The sequence below is a fragment of the Sapajus apella genome, unplaced genomic scaffold (genome assembly GCF_009761245.1).
Source record: "Sapajus apella isolate SASKATOON/1434 unplaced genomic scaffold, GSC_monkey_1.0 scaffold271, whole genome shotgun sequence".
In the NCBI taxonomy this organism is placed as follows: Eukaryota; Metazoa; Chordata; class Mammalia; order Primates; family Cebidae; genus Sapajus; species Sapajus apella.
Genome location: NW_022437211.1, coordinates 195,758 through 221,019, shown reverse-complemented (window position 1 = coordinate 221,019; position 25,262 = coordinate 195,758). Strand labels below are relative to the sequence as shown.

General features: G+C 44.7%; 1 protein-coding gene and 1 long non-coding RNA gene across 3 annotated transcripts in view; one reads left to right on the top strand and one right to left on the bottom strand.

Annotated features, from left to right (window-relative positions):
• The window catches only part of ZNF697 (zinc finger protein 697), a 31,285-nt gene extending 7,109 nt beyond the window's left edge, over positions 1-24,176 (bottom strand). The window contains exons 1-2 of one of the 2 annotated variants that reach the window (XM_032272003.1): positions 24,069-24,176; positions 174-436 (exon numbers count right to left, since the gene is read on the bottom strand). In XM_032272003.1, coding sequence (XP_032127894.1) covers positions 174-399 — 226 coding nt within the window. In that variant the 5' untranslated portion in view covers positions 400-436; positions 24,069-24,176. Of the gene's footprint in view, positions 1-173; positions 437-23,263; positions 24,043-24,068 lie in introns of those variants that run through there. The other variant, XM_032272004.1, reaches the window with a different exon arrangement.
• Positions 24,095-24,916, top strand: LOC116545463. Its single transcript, XR_004266321.1, has 2 exons — positions 24,095-24,324; positions 24,685-24,916. It is a non-coding gene; the product is annotated as an uncharacterized LOC116545463 (long non-coding RNA).
• Positions 24,917-25,262: the final 346 nt, after the last annotated feature.

Here is a 25,262-nt window from a genome sequence, read left to right as displayed (position 1 = left end):
GAAAAGGACACTCCTCAGGCTAACACTAGAAAGACAAGTCAGTACAGAATTCTGCCTAATGGTCCCCTTTAGGGAGCTCTCTTACAGAGGATGCTGCCCTGGTTATGATTCTGGAGGAGCTTAGAAGTGAGTGTGAATGAGGCAACTTGCATAGAATCCCAGCTTCTCCTCACCTGTGCAGGTGTCATGCTCTGCTTCCCTGTGCCTTGAGTCCTGTGGGTTGGGGGCCATCTCCAGCTCCAGGTGGCCTTCTCTCTTGTGTGTGTCCTGTGGATTACAGCCCATTTCTCTTTTTTCTGGGTCCCCTTCCATGTCCTCAGAGTCCTCAAAATCGGAACCCATCCCTTTGTCTTCTGAGTCCTGGTGTGCACAGACACCCTGATTTTCTTCTTGTTTCATCCAGGAAGAAAAGGACAAAGGAGGTGACCAGGAATCCCTGCTCCAGAAAAACATAAAGAAAGGTCCTGTCAGTCTGGCCTCCTCCCCTCACCGTGTCTAGCCTTAATTTCCAAGTCTGATAAAATGTATAGAATTCCAAGCCCCAGTTGGCAAAACTCCACTCTACATTTTAAGGTAAACAAGTGAGCGCAAAGGAGGGTGGACTGGGTGGCAGAAGAACAGTGACAGCCTCACTCTGAGACCACATGCCAACTCTCACTGGACCAAATCTTCATCTTCTGGCTTTGATGTGGATGTCTATTAGTGTGGTTTTAGAGTTTACCAGTGAAGCAGCTATGCCCATTTTTACAGCTGAGAAAACTCAAAACTCAAAGAGGCCCCTAATCCAAGGCTACATAACTTATAAGCAGCAGAGTGGGGATGAAGCAATTGTGCTGCCTCAAACTTCCATGCCTTTCATAACTCTTAAGAAGCTCACTCTCCTCCAAGCTGCAGCAACTTTGCAAGTATTTTGGCTAATTTAAGGAGCCAGAGGAAAAGTACATCGAGACACAAGAATAACAGAAGCATCAAGTATAGTAACCTCTTGTCTAAGACCATGTCACCAATGGCACTATCAACTGGGCTTTGTAGTAAGGATCTGCGTTGCGGGAAGGAGTGAGCCAAGATGATTCAAGTAGGTCTGGTGAGGCCAGGAAGAGGTGCAGGGGCCCCTCTATATTAGAAACCATCTCTATCATACTAATTACATATTGTACAGTATCTGAATTATAGAGATGTTCCCTTAACAGGAACATACCTCAGATAATTGGTAACCCCTCTACAGAAAAGGCCAACGTGTGAATCATAGAGGGAAAATGACATCAGATTCCTAAACCTTTTGTAGATGTCAGGATAACATTTCAAATTTAAAGGGCCCCCTGCCAAGACTGAGCAGTTGAGCCAAAAATAATTATTTCTGCCATCCGTCACTCCTACATCTTAGCTCTAGGCAGCCAAACAGTTTCTAGGTCGAAGATCTTGGACTATGACTTTGAAGAGACCAGCTCTGCCTCAGCAGTCTCCAAACAGCAAGAACATGGCTGAGCAAGGTGCCCCTTCCTTGGCTGGAAGCTCTTCTGCCTCTGTGGAGGCCGCCTCTGAGGCCGCCCCAGTTCTACAGAGCCTTTGGAACTGTAAGCTGGAGTTCCACCCAGCGGAAGTTGGAAATTCCAGCTGGGTCAGCCTCACTATAGAGAACCCAAGGCAAGTCAATTAACCTCTCATTGTTCCAGTGTTCTCATGAGTGGAAGAAGGGTAATGCTACTTAACCTTTCTCACAGGGAGGGTGTCAGGAGGAAACTAATGAAAAAGCACTTTGGAAAATATGACAGTAATTGATGCTTTGAGTTTTACAAGTGTGTGATACACACATTTTTCTTCTTTTTAAGACCTGATGCCATTCCAGCACACCCCAAAGACGTGCCAGCCCCTCTAATGTTGGCAGACACATCACTTGACTCTTTCTGAGAAATGATAATGCACTACCTAAATTAGAGGGAAAATCAAGCGCTTTCCTTTAATGTCTTAGAATATGGCTGTGTCTGAGGTTGGTCAGTCAACAGGTCCTGAAATGCAGGTGAATTCCTTTAGAATGTACACTGCTTAAAACACCAGGTTTCCAACATTTGGGGATTTCTTGTCTAAGACGGTTGGAGAAAAATCTCATTAAAGCTGTAAACCTTTTAAGGGGTATACTCCGTGACTACTGATGCCAAGTCACTTCTGCCCATCACTCTTTTGCCTCTTTGGAGCTCAGATGCTTTGGACAAGTACATCCCTTGAGTCTGCATATATAACACACCTGAAAGTGGACAGCAAGAGTAGGTCATCAAACATGACCTATTGATTTGCTAATAATGGAAAACAGCACAGGCGTTGGTGGGGAAGTTAAAAGGGGACTAATCAATGGTTTCCACCAATCTGAGACCAGCAGGAGGATTCTGTGTCAATGAAGTCAATATAAGCATGTCATCAGAAACTCATAAAATGGCAAGGGACAGTGCCCAGCAAGGCATAAAAGGGACTGCGGCATTCCATCCTGAAGGACAGGATTTAGGAGTCCAATCTGGGAAACAGGAAGCAGGGCTTCTTAGGGGGCACCTCAGATATAGAAATAGTGGAACAAGAGAGCTTTCTGATTTGTGATTTATTGGGAACCAAGATATCAGATACTACATGCAGAAACATGGTTTTTCTAGATGTAAAGGCAGGGAGAGGGGAAAGCCAGAATGAGTTCCCACTTAGGGCTGGTGTATGAAAAGTGCACACTGCTGCCTCAGAATTAAGGCAGGTTCTGAGATCCAAAGGGAGTACTTCCTGATCCTCATTTTCTTTTTTTTAGCAAGATAACATTTTTAAAATTTAATTTTTAAATTTAAAATTTACCAATAATAGTTGTGCATATTCATGGAGTACATAGTGATATTTTGATACAATTAATATATGATGATCAGATCCAGGTAATTATCATATCCATCATCACAAACATTTATCATTTCTTTATGTTTGAAACATTCAATATTCTCCCTCTACCTATATGAAACTATATATTATTAACTACAGTCATCCTACCATGGAATAGAACAGTAGAACTTATTCTTCTTATCTAGCTGTAATTTTGTATCCTTTAGCAAATCTCTCCCTTTCCCTCCCTTCCTCCTACCCTTCCCAACCTCTAGTATCCTCTGTTCTACTTTTTTTTTTTTTTTTTTGAGATGGAGTTTCGCTCTTGTTAACCAGGCTGGAGTGCAATGGCGCGATCTCGGCTCACCGCAACCTCCGCCTCCTGGGTTCAGGCAATTCTCCTGCCTCAGCCTCCTGAGTAGCTGGGATTACAGGCACGCACCACCATGCCCAGCTAATTTTTTGTATTTTTAGTAGAGACGGGGTTTCACCATGTTGACCAGGATGGTCTCGATCTCTCAACCTCGTGATCCACCCGCCTCGGCCTCCCAAAGTGCTGGGATTACAGGTGTGAGCCACTGCGTCCGGCCTCTACTTTTTTACTTCTATGAGATCAACATTTTTTAGCTTTCATATATGAGTGAGAACACACTGTGTCTAACTTTCTGTTCCTAGCTTATCTCAATGTCCTCCAGTTCTGTCCATGTTGCCGCAAATGGCAGAGTTCATTCTTTTTTTATGACTGAATAGTATTCTCATTTTCATTTAGACTCGGGAAGGGAGGATTAGGAGTGCACTGAAAAGAGCCTGAAGCTCTTATCACCCAGATACCATTCATGGCCCAACAGCTACTCAAATTTGTTTAAAAATGCGTTATGTTAGTGCAAAACTGAAAATCTGCATACCCAGTAACACGGATTCAGTTCCATTCACACCAGCATGTCATGGGGTTTTAGGCAGTTGTCAGGTAGTAGAGAAGGTTATTTAGAGGTTAGGAAAGGTAACAACAATATACGAAAAGCAGCTCGTTGAAAAATATTTCATTTTGGCTTATATGCATACTTACATGTATAGTTACACATGTATACACAGGTCAGGGAGAGGCTAGAAGTTTATTAAAATGTTAAACATCTCGGTCACTTGGGGGCTTTACAGCTATTAACATATTTGACGTTAACCTAATGAAGTAGGATATTATTTCCAACTTCAAAAAGAGGAAGCAGGAACAGAAGTGACTGTTCCAAAGCCATACAAATTATAAATTGCAGAGCAGGGATACATACCCTTGCAAGTCTAGCTCCCATACACACATTCTTAACCAGAAGCTCGTGTACAGTTTGAGAAGACTTGACCTTTTTTTTAATCAGAAAACCAACTTTCTTTTTTTAACATGATAGGTTATGTTAAAAGAAACCGGGCCGGGCGCAGTGGCTCACGCCTATAATTCCAGCACTTTGGGAGGCCGAGGCGGGTGGATCACGAGGTCAAGAGATCGAGACCATCCTGGTCAACATGGTGAAACCCCGTCTCTACTAAAACTACAAAAAATTAGCTGGGCATGGTGGCGCGTGCCTGTAATCCCAGCTACTGAGGAGGCTGAGGCAGGAGAATTGCCTGAACCCAGGAGGCGGAGGTTGCTGTGAGCCGAGATTGCGCCATTGCACTCCAGCCTGGGTAACAAGAGCGAAACTCCTGTCTCAAAAAAAAAAAAAAAAAAAAAAAAAAAACCGACAATTACTCTAGAAGCAACAAAAAGGAAGACAAGGGCAGGAGTTGTGATAACCTCAATCTAGAAAACTTAATATTCAAAAACACTAGACACCATGGTATAAAGTGTCAGATATTCAGGTACATTTTGTTGTATCCCATGCATTCTCAAAAACTAGCGACATGTTTTGTTAGGTAATGTTGGAGCTGGATATCCAACGGGCAGCAGGGCAGTGTGATAGCTTCGTGGCCAGATTGAGCTGGGTGTGAATCCTCTGCTCTCTGCCAGCCACTTTACCTTGTATGAGTTTCTTAGCCTTGCTGAATCTCAGATTCTGCATCTATAAGAACCAGGAGGCTGTCTCCGACCTTGCAGGGCTGTTTCTCGAGCCACAAAGATTAATGTTTGTAAAAGCTGCTGGCATGTTAGAGACACAATAAATGGTAGTTATAACCATGATGAAACTCAGCCAGCTTCTTAAGAAAATTATACACACCCTCATTCTAAATTGGGGGTCACCAATTCACAGCTACGTTCATGGAGAATGGCCTTTGACAAGTACAAACAACTTCCCCCAGCCTTGCTGCTAAAGGTTCTATTAATGAACAACCCACCATGTGGAGACAAGAACCAGGGAGGAGCTAGTCGCTTAAGGGAGGTGGGTGGAGGGAGAAAGGTTTAATTCCAAATTCAGTTGGTTTTTAGCTGCTGATAGTCCATCCTGTATACAGAGTATAGGTCTAAAGCTAAATAGGGTGTGGGTGCCTGGTTCAGTAAGCCCTGACTTACATCATCTGTAAGGGAGCTCTCCTTCCCCCAGTAAGAAGGAAAAGAAATTTAAGGGGGAAAATCAACAAAGTGGTGCGCATACAAAACTAATTCTACATCTAGTGGTAATCACTAAGGGAGGCAATTCTGATTTTTGGCTAGCACAACCACTATGCTGTGTGACTTCAAGTATTTGCCCCATCCGGGCTTTCTGTTCCATGACAAGGCTGGGCTGAATGTTCCTGAGCCCTCTTCAAGCTTGCCCTATGACACACACGTGACCGCCGTTGTCAGTTTCATTAGACACTTCCAGCTCCAGCTTGTTAATCCACACAGCAAACTCTTAATCTCCAAACGCTCCACCACCACCATCACAAAACCTTTTTCCTGGATATAGATCACTTCAGGGTGGGATTGGGCAACTTCAATAAGACTGCTCAAATTCTGGTTTCTAGAACTTGCGATATTTTCATGTCCCTTTCCCCTACCCCCATTTCAAAAAAGTAAGGCTTATCACCCTGTCACTAGGAAAATGCTCAAGAGCCTTCTAAACAAACTCAGCCTCACTTGAAAGAAAGATCACTTTTAAGTCACTGATACAGAGCAGAAGTAAATGTGATAAAATATCTTTAAAAAAAAAAAAAAAGACTCCAGCCTGGTCAACACAGCAAGACCCCTTCTCTACAAAAATTAAAAAAAATAATAATAATAACTGGGTGTGGTGGCATATGCCTTTAGCCCCAGCTGCTTGGGAGGCTGAGGCAGGAGGATCGCTTGAGCCCAGGAGTTCCAGGCTGCCATGAGCCAAGACTGTCCCCACTGCATTCCTGCCTGAGAAACAGCAAGACCCCATCTCAAAAAAGAGGAAGGGAGGGGATGAGGTGGGAAGAGGGGGAGGGTAACTGAAGCCAGTAGCAGAGCCAGAATTAGAATTTAAACCAAGTTAACTGGCACATTCTCCCGATCCCCACTTTGGGGTTACCTGTAAGAAACGAGCCCTATTGAACAAGAGCCCCACCACTTTGCGTATTTAACCTAACTTCCTTTGAAGAGGTTAGGGCAGAGGAATGCACACGTCTCACCCACCTTCCTGGATTGTACTTAGAAACCAAGGCCAGAAATAGTACCAAGTCTCCCAGCCACTCAAAGATAAAGCAGGGGCGCGGCTGCCGCCTCCCCGGGGCAGCCTTCTGCGCGGACCCCCGCAGCCCCGCCCGGATGCGCCCCGGAGCTGCCTTCGCGCCCCTCGCACCTCCCACGGCAGGGCAGTGGGTCCATCCTTCGACTCAGCAGCAGAGCTAAATTGGGGTGACCCAGGTGACCTATAAAGCACACTGAGGCCCGCGAAGCTGACGCCCAGGCGGCGTCTCTCTCCGGGAGAGGCCGCGGTGTCCCCCTTCACGGGCGCCCCGAAGGAGCAGCTGGCCAGAGCGTCAGGACGGGACGAGGGAGGCCAGTCCCACGCGAAGCAGCCCCGACCAGCGGGGACGGCCGGCTCCAGAGCAGATCGCTCCCGGCCCCGCCTGGGCCCCGGCAGCCCCCCGGGCAGAGGGCTGAGGAGTCACCGGCCGGGGCCGCTGCCAGGTGGCGGGGAGCCAGCCTGCTAGGCTGTCATGTCAGGGGAAGGAAGTGGCCCGGCGGGCGACGGGCCAGGAGCAGCTCCCACTCGGGCCTCTAGACTGCAGCTCCTTTCCTGGCTCCCCCTCATCTCGAGGGTCCCTTCCCTACCTCCTCAGGGGGACGCAGGGCCGGCCAGCAGCAGCTGGAGGCTTCTTCCTCCCTCCTCTTCCCACGCCCCCTGCCCACCACTGTCTCCCAAAGGAGAGTTTCCATAGCAGAGTCCAGGCAGGGACACCCGATTGGGTAGAGTGCTGGAAAAACAGTTTCAGCATGCGGTTCAAAAGGCTGAACTCATGACCACAACTGGGGGCTAACCAGGGATTCCAGGGGGTTAATCATTTGTCCATCTTCAGCACCAACTGGGTAAAAAGTCAGCCAGCCTCTCAGGGGATATGACCATCAGGGTCCTGCCTCCTTACTGCTAAGTTTATGGTCAAAAGGAACGCAAAGGGCAAACAGAGCCACCTTGCCATATTTGCCGAGGATGCCCTACTGCGCATGGGGTAAAGCACCTTACACAGAGGGTGTCCACATACAAACGGGGCAGGCACACTTCCCCTTAGCTGGCTTTGCCAGGCACAAACCCAGACTGGCCACCCCAAAATGCCAGCCACCCAAGTGGCAGACTGCTGCATGAGGGTGAACATTAATTCCAGACAGGTACAGCCAAAAGATGACTGCGGCTAAGTGTTGCCCGCTCTCCAGACAAGAGTAGCTAAAATCATATGGTTTCTGCCTTGTGGTTACTGCTTTTTTACCTGGAGAGAAACGCCCAAGTTGAAAAAAGAAGGCTCAAAACCAAGGCAACAGTGCAATCAACCTACATCCCCCTGGTCAGTGCAGGTCTGAGGCTCCTTCCAAACTCTGTGGTCAGGAATAGCACAAACGCCCTTGGGGTCAGGCATTTCCTGTCCATCAGTCAGGCTAGGGCCCCTCAGTTTAGCCTGAAGGCTTCAGCTTATCACAAATGCCAATCCTCCACCACCACCCTGTTCCTCCTGCACAAAGTAAGAATAGTCCAGTGCAGACACAGATCCTAAGTGCCCCAAAGTTAGAGTATCTGCCCTCAGCTGAGAAGTCACAAAAGCTAAAGGTTTTCCTGTTGGCATTTACTATCCATATTTTACATTTAACTGATTAGAATTTTCTGCAACATAAATCAGGGTGACCCATTTTCCTGTATATTTTCCTCACATCCAGGAAATCCTTCTGTTCGTGGTTTTTTAATTCCCTGTGCTCCACCACCAGTACTGTTTTACAACCTCAGTGGTTTTATTTACTGAGAGAAACTTTGGGCAGCCCTCAGAATTATCTCTAGACACCTTCTCAGCAGCTGGCTCAAATATTCCATGTTTGCATTTCATGAAATCACAGACCGTGGAAATCCCTTTCTTCAACCTTCTTTTACAGAGAAGAAACTGAGGCTAAAAAGGAAAAGTGATTGAAAGTCAGGTTTTACTAGAAGAGTTGTGACCAGACTCAATTTTGCTGATGGCATCTCCAATGATCTTTGCAGCTCTTTAATATAAAACACATCTTCCAAAAAATAGCCAGATAAATCAAGGACATATACTTGGCTCTTTTTTTTTTTTTTTAACACACTGATTAATCAGGGTCCTCCTGAGAAACAGAACCCATAGACCAATAGGGTGTGTGTGTGTGTGTGTGTGTGTGTGTGTGTGTGTGTGTGTGTGTGAGAGAGAGAGAGAGAGAGAGAGAGATTTATCATCAAGAACTGGCTTATGCCATTATAGGGTCTGGCAAGTCCAAAATCTATCTGTAGGGTGGGCAGCCAGGCTGGAGACCCAGGAGAGCAGATGCAGTTCTTGGCTAAAAGCTATCTGCTAAAAAAATTCCTCTGAAGATCAGTCCATTGTTCTATTCAGGCCTTCAACTGATTGGATAAGGCCCACCCACATTATGGAGGGTAATCTACTCAAAGTCCACTGATTTATATGTTATCCTCATCTAAAAAACATCCTCACAGAAACACCCAGAATAATGTTTGACAACAAATCTTGGCATTCTGTGGCCCAGCCAAATTGACACATAAAATTAACCATCATACATACACTAGCTTAAAAGCGTAGTCTTCAGAATTAAATCATATTTCATATTTACCCATAGAAACATTTTTTCTAAAAACCATTACTATATACAGATAGTTGAATAGAGTCTCAGGGTATATGTGCTATGAAGGACAGCAGGGAAAAATCAAGATTCATCTTTAAGATCTACACAGCCACATGTGTATATGGGCACACACTCCTACAGCAGAAAGACATGCAATTTAATCATCTATTTCACTGAAGGACAGAAGAGAAAACAGGCTAAGACTGCACAAGGGGTTCATGTCAGATACGGGAGTTGTCAGCAAACAGCCTTGTTCTGGGAAAGTTGATGCTGGAATCCCATGTTAATGTTGCCAGATGGGACCAGGTGACCTCAGGAAGTCATTTCCAACCCAGATGATTCTGTGATCATATTTCCACTGTAATGAACAGCCCTAAAGAGAATGCTTATCATAACAAATAAGGAAAGACGGTGTTAGGGCCAAAGGACTTGAGGCATACATTCAATCACCTCTGCTTCCCACTGTAGATTCAACAACAGCAACAACAAAAACTGCTCTTCCAACTCTCTGCCCAAAATAACTGTTTGGTGTTGTTGATGAAGAATGGCTGGCATGTTCCAGCCCAGTGCATTTCAGCAGTGGGTAAGTGACACTTCTCCTTATAATCTGCCAAGATATCTTCCAAAAAGAAAAAAAAAAAAAAAAAAAAAAAAACAGGAATAAAAATGTAAGGAAATCACCTGATGCCTGAATTTTCCTGCCTAATTGTCAACGTCCATAGCTAGTTTTCGGCATGAAGTAAAACATTTGCATATACTTTAAAACACTTTGTAAACAATTACATACCTGTGTTACTCTTATTTCCTTAAACAAAACCCAGATCATACGAAAGTGTGTAATACACATGATCCATACTCTTCAATAACAACGCAACAGTGACAAAATGGCAAAAACAAAGGTGGGGGGTAGTAGAGAGACCCATAGCTCAAAAAACATAAACACGATCAACCAACCCCAATATACTGACCCTATTTGAAAGCCAACTCAAACTTACAAACCACAAAATGAAGCTATAAGACAACCGAGGAACTGTGAATACTGATTAGAGATTTGATATCAAGGAACTTCACTTTTTCAGGTGTTGGTACTGAGATTAAGTGTACAAAGAGTTCTTTTATCTTTAAAAGATATATAATGAAAAACTTACAAGTGAAATGTTATGTCTGGAATTTGCTTCAACATAATTCCTGGGAGAAAAGGAATGGGCAGGGGTACACAGGAAACAAGATTGGCCATATATTGACCACTGTGGAAGCGGGGTGGTCACATGTATGTAGGCTTATTACACTACTCTATCTACTTTTATATATTTGCTAGAAAACTTACTATGTTTTTAAATGGATAACTTTTTTTTCTGAAATTTTGGGTTATTTATGTTCATTTAAGTACTGGCCAGAACATAACAAAATATCAGTGATTGCCATAAAAGGAATAGCCTGCTTTTCTAAATCATGCCAAAACAAGAGTGGTTACTAGGCTTAATACTGAATAAAGCTCATGGGAACTGGGAGAAGGGGCAGGGAAGCAAGGATACTAATGGAAAGAAACTTAGGTTTGATGCTTTTTGCTCTTTTTAAAAATGAGATAAAGGAATAGCTGTTATGTTCAAAATAGAATCAGATTCTGTTTCCGTTTTCATCTACTTTTATATTTCCAAACAACTAAAAAAAGGATCCTGCTCACTAGTACTTGTTTATTTCCACTATTAATAAGTCTACACTCCAGACCAAGAAGGGATAAGCTGGATTAGGGGTCCTAGTTGTAACAATTCTATGAGGGGAGGGCTTTATCCCCAGGACAGACAAACTGATGAAATGATGTCAGGGTCCATTAGATTAAATACATCAATAACTGGTCCCGCCTAGAATGACCTTCTCAGAGGATGAAAAATGGAAGAGTGTGTATGGATGAAAAAGGAGGGAATACAGTAGTGATTTATGAAAATGTGATCTCCACGACATGAACTCTGACAGGAAAAGATTTACTTTACTAGCCCAAACTGAGAACTTTTAAATTTAGACAGTGTCCTCAGACAGCACTCAGAGAAACTCTGAGGATGCCATCCAAATTGCTTCATACCATACTGTAGAGAGAGCCACTAGAAGATATCATGTTCCCACTTTACATGAGAACTGAAAGCGCACAGATATTTTCTGTTTCAGCCAATGGTGCACGGTAAATCTATGATGCACACGCGCACTCACGGGATACAGCTTTCCTCCAGAAAGTGACACATGTGTCTCAAGAAGGCTTGCATGTCTGGGATTCGTTCATAACTTGAACATCACGTTACTAAGTCATTCATCAGGTTCAGTCTGGGTTCCTTACCTTTAGTTCCTAGCATTTCCCAAAGACGCAACAGTACTATACAAACTTACAAATTGAATAACACTATTTTTCTTGAGCATGAGTTCTTAGCCTTAGGGTCTCAGGATCTGTGAACTCCCTGCAACCTTATGGAAATGTGTTTGTAGGCACTTTCTTCTGATGAGAAGGCCCATAGCTTTTTCTTGGACCCTGAAAGGATCCATGGGAAAAAAACAAAAACCCTGTTGTAAACTGCTATTACAAAGGACTCATGATATGTTTCCTTATCATAACAATTCAGAAATCATCCAGAGTGCTTTTGGGTAAGAGGGATAAGAGCTATTTCACCACTATATGCCACAAGATCTTTTGGTATGCTGGTGGAGAAGATAATGGCAGTAAGTCCAAAAGCAGGTAGCAGCACAGACAAAAATATCAGTAAATTTCAAATAGAGATGGAGAGTGAGGGACCTAACATCCTATTTTACAGGTGAATCAGACAATGGAGCCCGAGAAAGGTTAAGTGAATTGCCCGTGAACACACCAGTTAAGGGCAGACTCGAGCCTAAATCACTGGCATATTAACCTTTGTTCCAATGCCCCTTTGCCATTCAGTCTAACATAGCCTATCGTGCTTGGCTAATTCACACTTGCGATTCAGGTCTCCCAGCATCATGAGTTCACCTGCTTTTCACTTCCTAGTCACTCATGTTTTGTGACAGGTGCACTAAGAGGGAGAGAAGTTATTCTTCAAGACTGTAACACCCTGCCTTTCTAGGATGTATCTAATGTATAAGCTTGACCCCAGGTTTATGGCTCCTATCAGCTGCTTACTTGGACACTGAGTAAAATCACATTAATCACGCCAGAACCTACCCGGTACACAAAATCCTTCGTTAGTTAATCCTTCTCCTCTCAATGGAAAAATAATTAAAATCTGGACAAAGTCACCAACTCCTTCCTAACAAATCTTCAAAGTGTTAGGAAAGTCATCTTGCCTGCAAATAATTAAATGCAAATACCCAGATAAAGAAGGGCCTTCGGGGAGTTACACAAAACTGCAACATAAGGAGGCCTAGTTCACATTTAACTGCAGCATAGGATGAAGGACTCAGTTCATCCAACGTGACCCATTACTACAAGTACAGTTTCTCAGCTCCACCCTGTGCTTTACCAGCTTTGCCGTCCCCGTATGGGAAGTTGTGCAGATGTGTGTCTGGTGGCAAGGACAGCACCACTCCAAGTACACTTTGCTGTAGAGAATGTACCCACAGATGATGAGCAAATCTCACAATATAAATTCACAAAGGTGTCAAGTTGGTAGACGACAGGGCCACCCTTCAGGTTACTGGATTCCTTTTACGTACAATCGCTCTTGGACCACATTCTTCCAACCCACTCCGTCATATTCCTGAGTTTAGTGCTCTGGCTTTAGTGACAGCATTTCACTGACTCCATTTTTCTTGTTTTCTTCCAGACGCCTGCTAATTTTTTGCCTATTATCATTTCAATTATTTTTCCTCTAGAAAAACATAGAAAATGTTCTTCAAACTTAGTTTCTTGTGATCCTCAGAAAAGATCTCTGACTTAACAGGTTTTGGATTCTCTGCTATTTTTACTAGAGAAAAACAGAACAGCTTGTTGGCTAGAAAAAAAGCAGTTGTTTGAATTAGCATTGACTTAATGAAGTGTTACAGTAAACACTGAATGATACTGAGTCCTTTGTATAGTATTTGAAAAAAGTCATCGTCTGTGTGTGTATGTATGTGTGTGAGAGAGAGAAACACAGGCAGGAGAGGCAGAAAGTGGAGTGGAAAACCAGGAAGCCTCAGCAGTACTGGTTACACCATTTAAAAAAATCTTTAAAGACCACAGGGCACGGTGGCTCACGCTTGTAATCCTGCACTTTGGGAGGTTGAGGTGGGTGGTTCATGGAGTCAGGAGTTTGAGACCAGCCTAGCCAACACAGTGAAACCCTGTCTCTACTAAAAATACAAAAATTAGCTAGGTGTGGTGGTAGGTGCCTGTAATCCCAGCTATGCGGGAGGCTGAGACAGGAGAATCACTTGAACCCAGGAGGCGGAGGTTGCAGTGAGCCGAGATCGCGCCACTGCACTCTAGCCTGGATGACAGAGCTAGATTCCATCTCAAAACAAACAAACAAAAAAAACCTTTAAAGACATTTTTCCATTCGAACTCTGAAACTCATTAAAAGGGGAGACTGCCTTATTCTACAATATCATTTTTAAATGACTAAAATCAATTATCAAACTATATTATATTTTCTCTTGCAATACCATTTTTTGGCCAAATAAATCTCACAGGCTATTGGGAAAAGGAAGAATAAGTGCTCATGAGCCCCAGTTAAAAACTAACATCACTACCACCACTACCACACGCTCACAGTTTCCCAGTGAACCTGGGCTTCCAGATGGGACATCAGCAGACAGTGTTAACTGCTAACATTCAGTTAGTGATCCAGGCCCACATCAGTTATCAGCTATATTTTTCTACCTTCCAAATTCAATGGTCTCCTCTTCTCCTTTCTGTCACCATCAACACTGTAAAGTGCTTGGCATTTAATAGGAGCTCAGTAAATGGTCTCGAAAATCCTGTTGAGACTATCCTTGGAAATTCCCTTTGCTGAGCCCCCATGATACTGCACTGTCCTAGCCCTCCTCACACTTCACTGAACACCCTGTCCCTTCTTCTTAACTCCTGAAATAGGTGAAGCTTCAAGCGTCTTTTGACATTTTCTTCTCCCTCTCCCTCAACGGTTTTGCCTCTTCCTATAGCTTTATACATTCCTTCTGTCCAAAGACCTCACAAATTTGAACCTCTCACCCAGTCCCTGACCTGCACTCCAGATCCACATTTCTCATGATGCCCGAGTGTTAGGACTGAGGAGCTTGAATGTCCCTTCCAGTCCTGAAGTGCTGTCCTGCATGTCCCATGTGACAAGGGACAGGAGGCCGCAGAAACAGGAAAAGCACATGCGAAGGGATCAACAGCCCAAGTTCAAGTAGAAGTCTGCCACTGACACAAGGCGTGCCCTGGGACACTTATCTCACCTCTTTGAGTCTTAGTTTAATCCTCTACGTAATAGGGGAAAACAAGCTACCTTGAAAGGATGCTATAAAGACTCAATGAATTTCCATTTGTAATGTATCTGGCCCATGTCAGACTGAAAAACAAGTATTAGTTCTTTTCTTGAATCTCTGCTACAAATCAGCTCCTCCTGGCAGTGTCCATTTCTGTTAAAGCTGTCTTTGTTCTCAGAAGCTCAAAACCCTGGATGCAACTTTGACCCGTCCCTCACCCTTTCAATCAAATCAGTTACCATGTTCTTTCTACTTCTCCCTTTTTTCAGTTGCCACTATCGCCGCAGTATATACTCTTACTAGTTACATGCACCTATGTGTCATTCCTGCATCAATCTTAAAACATAACTGCCACTTTATTATTCTGCTCAGAAATCCCTAAGTGACTCTGTCATAGAAGCACAGACTCTAAGTCACCAACAATGTAGCCTAAGGCTCTCTTGCCTCATCTTAACCTCTGTCCCCTAACCCCAGCCCAAAAAGATTGCTCTAAATTCCCCCAGAAGGCCTCTGTTCTCCCCCGGTATACTTTTCCTCCGCAAAGCCAGTCTGTCCTTTTCTGGAGGCAGCAGCACCTGTAATGGTTAAAAACTCAGATTCTGGCCAGGTGCTGTGGCCCTGTAATCCCAGCACTTTGCGGGGCTGAGGCCCGCGGATCACTTGAGCTCAGGAGTGCAAAATCAGCCTGGGCAACAGAGCAAAACCCCATCTCTACCAAAAAAAAAAAAAAAAAGCTAGATGTGGTGGCATACACCTGTCATCCCAGCTACTTGGAGGGCTGGGGCGGGAGGACAGCTTGTGCCCCGAAGGTATTTACACCACTGCACTTCAGCCTGGGTGACAGAGAGACATCCTGTATCAAAACAACCAAAAAACCAAACAGGGTTCTGGAGTCATACCACCTGTATGAATCCAGTCTAGCTGTTAGCCGTAAGCAAGTTGTTCAACCTCTTTTAGCCTTAGTTTTCCTTATAAAACAGAGAGAACAACTGAACCTACCTTATAGGAATATTAAGTGCTCAGATAAAATTATTATTTTTTCACTTTGCATGACTTAAGATACTTTTTCTTATTGTCTAATATTAGCTTTTTAAATAGAATCATACTTACAATAATTCATATCTTATTTTTGGCTCTCCCTTTTCCCCTACCACCTCCCAACTGTAAGTCCCTTATGGGAACAAGCATTTTATTTGCTTTGATAATTTCCTCACACAAGAAGCCTTCAAATAGTTCTTGAAGTGGATAAAATCAGGAGTAATTATTTCTCCCCCTCAGTCTCAAAAGGAAGAACTAAAAAGACTAGGAAATGTAGTGATCCAGCAAAATCACATCAGGTAAGGCAGCGCCATAGAGAAAACCCAGCGCTCCTAACTGGATCCAATAACCTGTTAGCACCAGGAGCCAAGCATTCTTAATTACCCTGCTAAATAGGGAGCCATGACAGGAAGTGGCAATTAGCCTCAAAGGTTAGGCAGACCATTCTCAAAAGGCAATTCGGCATCTCTTGGCCCCAATGCCAGCATGCTTTGTATCAAGTGCCCCTTTATGGGTCCTCCCTTCACTCCAAGAGTTTAACCCTTGATTCAGCTGTGCAAACAGAGGTGGCACGGAGCTGTTTATATTCATTGTGGGGAATGCTACTAGACTGTCCCACCACGACAGGACAGCTGCTTCTCTCCCACCCAGTGAAAGTTGGGACTAGCAGTCACAGAAACTAAATGGCAAATGAAGAAAGACCAACATTCAACCTTCAAAGTAATTATGAGACTAAAGAAGTTGCTGGGTGTGGAAGGGCAGAGAGTACATTCAAATTCAGGAAAGATTTGTATTTAACATTAAGAGTGGCTATTCAGACTAAAGTTTTATTCTCTGGCAGTTTTCAAAGGTTTCGTGTTTTGTTTTGTTTTTCTTACTACGACAAGAAAGGCATGGAGTTCTTCTTTTTCTTTTGAGACGGAGTCTTGCTCTGTTGCCTGGGCTGGAGTGCAGTGGTGCAATCTTGGTTCACTGCCACCGCTGCCTCCTGGGTTCAAGCGATTCTCCTGCCTCAGCCTCCTGAGTAGCTGGGATTACAGGCATGCACCACCACATCCAGCTATTTTTTTTTTTTTTTGTATTTTTAGTAGAGACGGGCTTTCATCATGTTGGCCAGGATGGTCTTGATCTCTTGACCTCGTGATCCATCCGCCTTGGCCTCCCAAAGTGCTGGGATTACAGGCGTAAGCCACCGCACCCAGCCAGGCATGGGTTTCTTGATTGCTCTTTTCACCTACATAGAATCATCAGCCTTAGAAAACCCTTTTTCTAAAGGCCCAGAATTAGGCTAAGAAACAAACGAAGGCTCTTAAGATTAAGTTAGTAAAGATTACATGCCATATCGGAGGTGTTGACCAGGAATACTTACCACATCACCAATTCAATCAATAAACATAAGCACGTATTAGGAAGTGAAGAAACAGGAACGAAGGATGTCCTGTGACAACTGCCCCCCCAGACTGGTGTAGGTTGTGGCTGCAGTCTGGTTAAGTTCAACTGACACTTATTATTATAAGGGTGGGAGTGGTAAGAGGCGAGTGTTTCTTCAAGTTAATTTCACATTTTGGTTTCTCAGTTCTGGGGTAAACTAGTTTTATATTAAATCTGGCACATACACACCCCCCAAAAAAGAAAAGATGGGGAAAGCTAATATACATAAAAAAAGAAAGAAAAAGAAAATGAGTCACAGATGGGTAGAAAATATTTGCAAAAGACATATATGATAAAAGACTGTTAACCAAGATATAGAAAGAACTCTTAAAACAATAAGAAAACAAACAACCCAATGAAAAAATGGGCAAAAGATCTGAACAGACATCTCACCAAAGAAAATATACAGATGGCAAATAGGCAAATGAATGAAAAGATGTTCAACATTGATATGGTTTGGCTGTGTCCCCACATAAAACTCATCTTAAATTGTAGTTCCCATAATCCCCATGTGTCATGGAAGGGACCAGGTAGGAAGTAACTGAATCATGGGGGCAGTTACCCTCAGGCTGTTCTCCTGATAGTGAGAGTTCTCACAAGATCTGATGGTTTTATAAGGAGCTTTTCCCCCTTTGCTTGGCACTTCTCTCTTCTGCTGCCACGTGAAGAAGGATGGGTTTGCTTCCCCTTCTCCCATGATTGTAAGTTTCCTGAGGCCTCTCCAGTCATGCAGAACTGTGAGTCAATTAAACCTCTTTTCCTTATAAATTACCCGGTCTTGGGTATTTCTTCATAGCAGCATGAGAACCAACTAGTACAAAACATCAATGTCACTTGAGAATGTCAAGTTAAAACAAGATGCCACAACTCGCCTATTGGAATGGCCAAAATCCAAACACAACACCAAATGAGCTATCAAGCCATGAAAAAACATGGAGAAACATTAAAACGTATACTACCAAATGACAGAAGCCAATATGAAAAGGTCACCTACTGTATCATTCCAACCATATGACAAACTATGGAGACAGTAAGAAGATCACTGGTGGCCAGAGGTTAGAAGAAGGCAGGAATAAATAAGTGGAGCACAGAAGGTGTCTAGGACAGTGAAACTATTCTGTACCCTACTATAATGGCAGATACTTGTCATTATACATTTGTCAAAACCATAGAATGTACATCAAGAGTGAACCCTAAAGTAAATTAAGGATTTTGGGTGATAATGATGTATCAATATAAGTTCATAAGTTGTACCAAATGTATCACTCTGGGGCAGGATGCTGAGAGTGGGGGAGGCTGTACATGTGTGGGAGCAGAAGGCAGGCAGGAACCCTACTTTCTGCTCAGTTTTTCTGTGAACCTAAAACTGCTCTAAAATATTTTTGAAATTATATATGTACATACATGTGAAATATCTTACCTAGCTTATATAATGTATAAGCATACAACCTTACCACACCTCATTGTAAAAATATTGTCTGCGCCATCATTTTAGGAACAAATCAAAATAAAACTTTTAAAAATACAACACATTCATTCAACAAATATTTATCAAACCCTCACCATGCACTACCCATTATTCTAGATTCTCTGTTGTACAGATTAGATTCTAATGAACTTTTTTTGAGCACAGCTTTTTGAAAATACTTTCTATTATCAGAAATCATTATCAATACCTGCCTGAAGGATTGTTTTAAAGACTAACAAAACAAAAATAAAGCGATTCTTTGAAATTCACAAAGATTTCCAAGTATGGGAGGGAAAAATGGTCAAGAACTGGAAAAATCTTCCTGTAGTGCCCTGCTAAACTTCATCAACCATCAACGATGTGCCAAGCACATGAAATAGCTCTGAGTTGCTGAGCCAAAGCAAAACACTTCTTAGCAAATAAAAGCCAAAAGGTTTATTCCTGTTTTATAATTATGGTAAGATCCTGATAAGCTTCTCAGAAGACCGTATATATCCGAAGTAACTCTCTGAATAAAAGTAGGCCCTTTCCCTTTAACTACACGTAGCAAATTTAGCCTCCACGGGAAGGAGAAACCTGAACTATCACATGTGACCCTCCCACACACCTGCTGGAACACTGTTGCTGGCCTAGGGATGCACAGAACATGACTTGCTAATAGATTCGGTGATCCCAAGAACTGTCCTATTCTCCTTCAACATGACTAACGTGCTTATAACAACCCACAGCATGCTGTGTTTATACCAGGGCTTTCAAAGTTCTGTGCACCCTTGAGGTCAGGAAAAAAGGTTTAGTCAATCTCAGGAGATGGGTTCAACCTTGTAACAGGTCAAACCCTCTTCTACCCAAAGAGGAGAAGCTTCTGATCTTTTTACCATCCCCTATCAATACATGATGCAATGAATGCCAAATCCATACCCCACACAAATCTTGCTACTCTGATGAAAAGAGAATGAATAATCTTCCTTCCTCTCCCCAGCCTTCTTTTCCCCTCCCAAGTGCAGTCAGGGAAACCCCTTTGATTTTCTCAGACGTGCCTGACATCTGAGAGGTTTGGCATGATAGCAAAGGGAAAGGTACTAAACAATGGCCCACCTCTGCTACACCAAATCATTAAACATTATAATTATTCAGCGCCAGTGTTAGTCAGGCTCAGAAAACTCAGCTTACAGTGGTCTGCCCTGGCATATTTCCAGAAGGTACTTACCTCTTTTGGAAGTTACATGAAAAGGGTAAAAATTAAGTAAGACAATTATTATCCTGTTTTCGATCCCTCTTCTACACTAGAAGCAAACTATCAACATGCAAATAATGTTTCATGCCTCCATTTCTGCATTTTAGTTGTTGCCAATTCATCGTTAACTCAGTTTCCGAGTTAACGATGCCAGGTTGTGTTCTGTACATAGAGTCTCTGTCACGTGTGGGAACCCACTCAAGTCTGCTTTCATTAAGAAGACACTGAACTGCAGAATCTCAAACAATGCAAGAGATTAGAGGAGAGGCTGAGGGTGGCCTGGTGTGGTCAAGAAAGAACACCCAGAAGAAGTGAGGCTTGGCCTGGCAAGAGGAATTCCAGGCCAAGGGTGGGAGCAAAAAGAAAAGAATTCCAAACACACACAGTTCTGTACCCAAAGGTCTTGATAGGGATTCTGAACCTGGCCTTTCCAACTGATGGTCATGAGAGTTTAAGGACATAAAAATAACAAATCTATGAGAAAAAAAGTTTTTCTCAGAATAAAATCCATTAGGATGATTTTAGAAGCCCAACAATGTTACTGGTAGGAAATCTGGGAAGTGGAGGATTTCGGGAGAAGACAGGATAAAGAACTGTCCGTTTTCTTCCATAGAAAGCAAATTCTGAACAGACTTGGCAGTCGGCAAACCTAAATTCCAATCTACACTCAGTTCAGAATCTGGGACTCCAGACAAATTTCTTAACTTCTAAGCCCTAGTTTCCTCATTTTTAGAATGAAGATAACAATACGTAAGTCATCAGATTAAGGAACACATGTAAATCACCTAGTTTAGTAGCTGATATACAGATGTTCAATAAGTGGTGACTGTTATTATAATGACATAAAAAAAGCATGAAAAATTGCCCAGTTAGAGATAAGTGAGGGACTACTATATTGCAGTATCTTTGGGGGAAGTTCAAGAGTCTAATTGGTTTTCTACTTCAATATGCTGCATTTTAATTCTGATAGATGCCTGGGCTATAAAAATAAAAGTGGCATGGTAGGTGTCTGGCTCACTTGCAAACAGCAGGACAGTCCTTGTAGTGCTGCTTTTCTAATGAGCACACTGCACCTTCATAATTGAATGGAAAGATTTACCTTCTTCAGTCTAGGACAATGACAAAAATTGTTGATTATTTGCTTGGAATTAATCCACTCCATATTCTGCCTATAGAGTTTGAAATTTAGGCTGGCAAAGAATTTATTCAACCGACTTTTTGTGAATGTTCTTATACTAGACACTATGACAGGTATTTTCAGGGTCTCTTAATCCAGGAGCAAAAGGAAAACTTCAGTCTGGCATGTCCTAGAGGCTTTATTTGCACAATTGCAATGAATCCTCACAGGTCTATAAGAAAGACTCCATCCCCTTTTCTAAGGAAAAGGAAAGAGAATTAAGTTTTTTTCATCCTTTCACTCATTCTTTCATTTATTCATGTTTTCAAATCAAACATCCTTTGGGCACTTGTAAGGTATTAACACCTAAAGCAGGTGTCATTGAAATAATACAAACTACCAAGGGGTAAGATTAATTCTGAATGCAAACTTTGGGAAGACTTCTATAAGGGAGTTAATCAGCGGGGCTAGGCTATGTACAAAAGAATTAGGAACAGGACAGGGATGCTCAGCAAGCATGGGGTTCAACCTGACAATCGCAGAGGGAGAAGAATGCTGCATCTTCTAAGATTGGGGAGCGATTTGCTTCAAGGACGGGTAGGTAAATTAAGGTGGTGCAGGTCCAATGAAGAACAGAGGTAGGTAGGCATTGACTTGCAAAGAAGTTTAAATGTCAAAGTAAAGACTTACTTCTGTTGATTATATTAACTCTACATAATGTGTGGTACTAAGAATCCTGTTAAGGGGCAGGTCAAATATACAAAAGAAAAAAGAAGTAGGATCTTAGATACAAAGAAAAGCCCATATGATACTGACATAGGTTCAAGCTCCAGACCTCTCATTGGCACTGTAGCTATTTTTTTTCTTTCTACCTAAGCAGACAAGCTCCTTCTTGCCTTAGTTTATCATCCTTGCAGCCGACCTTTACCCTTTCTCCTTCTCTTCACAGGACACTAGTAATTAGGAAAAAATGTAGATTCTGAGGAAATTCAAAGGGTTTTGGTGAGGGAGGGAGAGGAAATGTGACGCAACTCCATGAGCCTTAGTCATGCTGCCGATGTGAGGTCACCATTTACCACTTCAATCCAGCCGCATCAGCTGCTGCTTCTGTCTGACTAGCATCCATTTACCCCTCTATCCCAGTAGTTCTGAAAGGCCATCTATGTGCTCCTTTGTGTAATGTAAAGGGCAGTCTGACTTCACATTTATGATCTTGGTTCAGTCGGATACCATCTTAGTCTCTGTTGGGCCTGGCTGAACTTCTGACATCAACTTTCCCTCAACAACAACCCCCAAAACACACACACACACACACACACACACACACACACACACACACACACACGGCCAATATGTTCTAACTAGAAATCATCGGAATTCACAGAGCCGTTTTCCTTCACTTCATTATCCTCTAGACAACTGGGTTTTTTTCTCCATTCCATTCTTTATCTTGGCTCAAATGACTCATCTCTCCTAAAGAAGCCAGGGACTGGTCATGTATGTTAGGCTCAGGGCTCTCTCCACGCCCTACAGCATCATTCTTCCCACGGTGAACCTTGCATACTCCCACCTGGCCATATGAGTGGCATTCTTAAAGGTTCATTTGGCTCTTAAAATGTATTCCCGGCCGGGCGCGGTGGCTCACGCCTGTAATCCCAAGCACTTTGGGAGGCCGAGGCGGGTGGATCACGAGGTCAAGAGATCGAGACCATCCTGGTCAACGTGGTGAAACCCCGTCTCCACTAAAACTACAAAAAATTAGCTGGGCATAGTGGCGCGTGCCTGTAATCCCAGCTACTGAGGAGGCTGAGGCAGGAGAATTGCCTGAACCCAGGAGGCGGAGGTTGCGGTGAGCCGAGATCACGCCATTGTACTCCAGCCTGGGTAACAAGAGCGAAACTCCGTCTCAAAAAAAAAAAAATGTATTCCCCATTAAGTAATATCCATATGCTGGCTTGCTGAGAGAAGAAGGTAAACAGCTGGAGACATCAACAAAAAATCAGGTGAGGGGAGAAAGGAGAGACAGTGAGTGGCCCCTTAGGTGAGCCGAGTTCAGTTAAAACAGTTACTCTTGGGCTGTGTTCAAAGTTGCCCACGCATCCACCGCAGCTGCTCAAAGACAATTAACTTGTAGCCATTATCCAGCCGCATTTACCAGGCGCTCAGTCTTGTGGGAGGAGGGTAAGGCAGTAGGGTATGTGGAATACTGGTGTCATCCTACAGGTTAAGGACAAATATGCCCGCTACAAGGGCAGGGATACATCACCCACTTCAATTCGGCCCAGGGTTCATGTAGCAAGGGGTGAGTGAGTCACTCCTGTGGGGGAGGCTGTTGGGGGGTGGGGGTGGCGGCTGGTGGTTAGGAAAAAGGAAAATCGTGGAAAGTCCCAGAGGAAGTGGTAATCGATTCCCGATGTGTGGCCATAATGTACACTGGCCATAAGGTATACTCAGCGCCTCTGCGTCGCTGCTCCCCCTCAACCTTTTACTCACCCTCTGCTCCCAACTTGCGCCTCACCCGTGCTTGCAGGGCATCTTCGCGAGGTGCAGGTCCAGCTCTGCCCACCACCCCTCCACCTGCCGACACGGACGCTTGTGGTTGGAAGGCCTCCCGGGGCTAGACCGCGACCCCTCCTGGGCTGCGAGCCGCTGCGCCTCCCTCCACCCACCCGTCCTTATTGTGTCATTTGCCCGGTCTGATGGCAGCCCCAAGCCGCTCCTCTGAGTGGGCTCGAATGGAGAAGAGAAGGGAGGCACTCACTGCATTCACTGGGACCCAAGATGACCTGCCGCCTCTCTCCTGCCCCTCCTCGGAGCCCCCCACTCTCCCTCAGCCCCACGGGGGCTGGGGGCACGGACAGTCAAGGCAAGAAGGGCGCAGTCCGTCAACGTCCACAGCTGCACACAAAGCCCTTCACCTTCTCCTCGCCTTCCAAGCTCCTCCCTGGGCTTCGCTTTTCCGAGGGTCTCTGATGCCCCCTTCGGTGGTCGGCGGGACGCTCCGATTCCCTCTCGCATCGCTGTCTCCTCCCTCACGTCTCAGCCTCCTACTCCCCGCCCCTCGCCACACACCCCTGAGGGAGCTCAGCCCCGGCTCAGGGGGCGCGAGAGCACCCCACGAGCCCCGGCCCCTGCGCCCCAGGGGAGCGGACAACTGTCCGTTTTACGAGGTACAACTTCGCCCAGCCGTTCCGCCACCGCACTCGAACACACACCCCGACCCCGCAGCGGTCGGGTCTGGTCCCGACCAGCCCCATCCCCGGGAGGCGGGCGAGCCCGGCCACAGCCACGCTCCTACCTGCGCGGCGGCCGGCGCGGCGGGGAGCGAGCGCACCGCGCGCCCCGGCCGGAGCCCCGCACCGCGGCGCGTCTACCCTTGTGCGGTGGCGGCTGCAGCGGCGCTGGCTGGCTGGCCGCCCGGCTGACTCCTCACTGGGGCTTCCTGTAGGGCTGGACAAAGGACATTTCCTGGGAGGAGCGGAGAGCGTTCCCAGCATGCCTCGATTTGTAGTTCCCGGGGACTTCCTGCCACTGCGGCGGCGGGCGGCCCTGAGGTGGCTCGGCCAGGCTGGGACCCCGGGACTGGGGGAAACGCGCTGGCGGCTTCCCTAAGCGCCGTGGGGACGCGAGCGGCCGGCGGGTCCTGCCCCCGCCGCGCCCGCCCTGCGGCGCTCTCGAAGCCCGCCACTCCTGAGGACGCGAGAGCCCCGCTCCGCACTCCGCGCTCGCGGCACGGGTTGCGGGCGGCCGGTGGGACGCCGCCGCCGAGCTGTCCCAGGGTGCCGGAGGGCTCTGCGGTGGGAGAGGCCTTTTCTCTAACAATCGGGGAGTTTGTGACGGGTTCCCTTTTTAAAAAATTAATCTAAAAAGGTAAAATCTATATTTTAAAATAAATTTTCTTTTTGTCTTTGAAGCCATTGACATCCTGCTTGGGCGGATTAAAGAACTTGACTGCCCACCAGGAATTCAGGTTCCTTAAGATCTTGGCGCTTCGTCCTTAAAACCATACAGAGCTGATTGTTTCCAGATCCCGACCCGGTGACATTCGTCCCTCCATTGTTGGCCTGGTCCCAAGCATCTTTTCAAGACAAGCAATTAAATTGAGATTGAAAATAAATTCCGTAAATTAAATATTAGACGTGAAAACCAGTGTGCTGCTGAGCTAGGATCGCGCTGGACTTTTTCTATATTTCCTTCCTTCACCTTTAGGATTCAGCCTCGTTGGTCCTATAAAACAGATGTGACGGCCACTGTATATTGAGTGTGTGTATTTTGGGAAGTGGAAGGGTGAGGGGAAGGGAACATTGGCTACAAGAGAGGAACTCCATTTCCAGTCTAGCAGGAGTCTATGATGTCCTGCACACGTTTGTCTATTTCTGCGACCACATACTCAGGACCCTTAGAAAATCAAGGAAAGACCACACAGAGTCTAAATGACTAAAAGCTGTATTCTCTTCAGGAGCATGAGCAGACTGTAATAAACTGAGCTAGG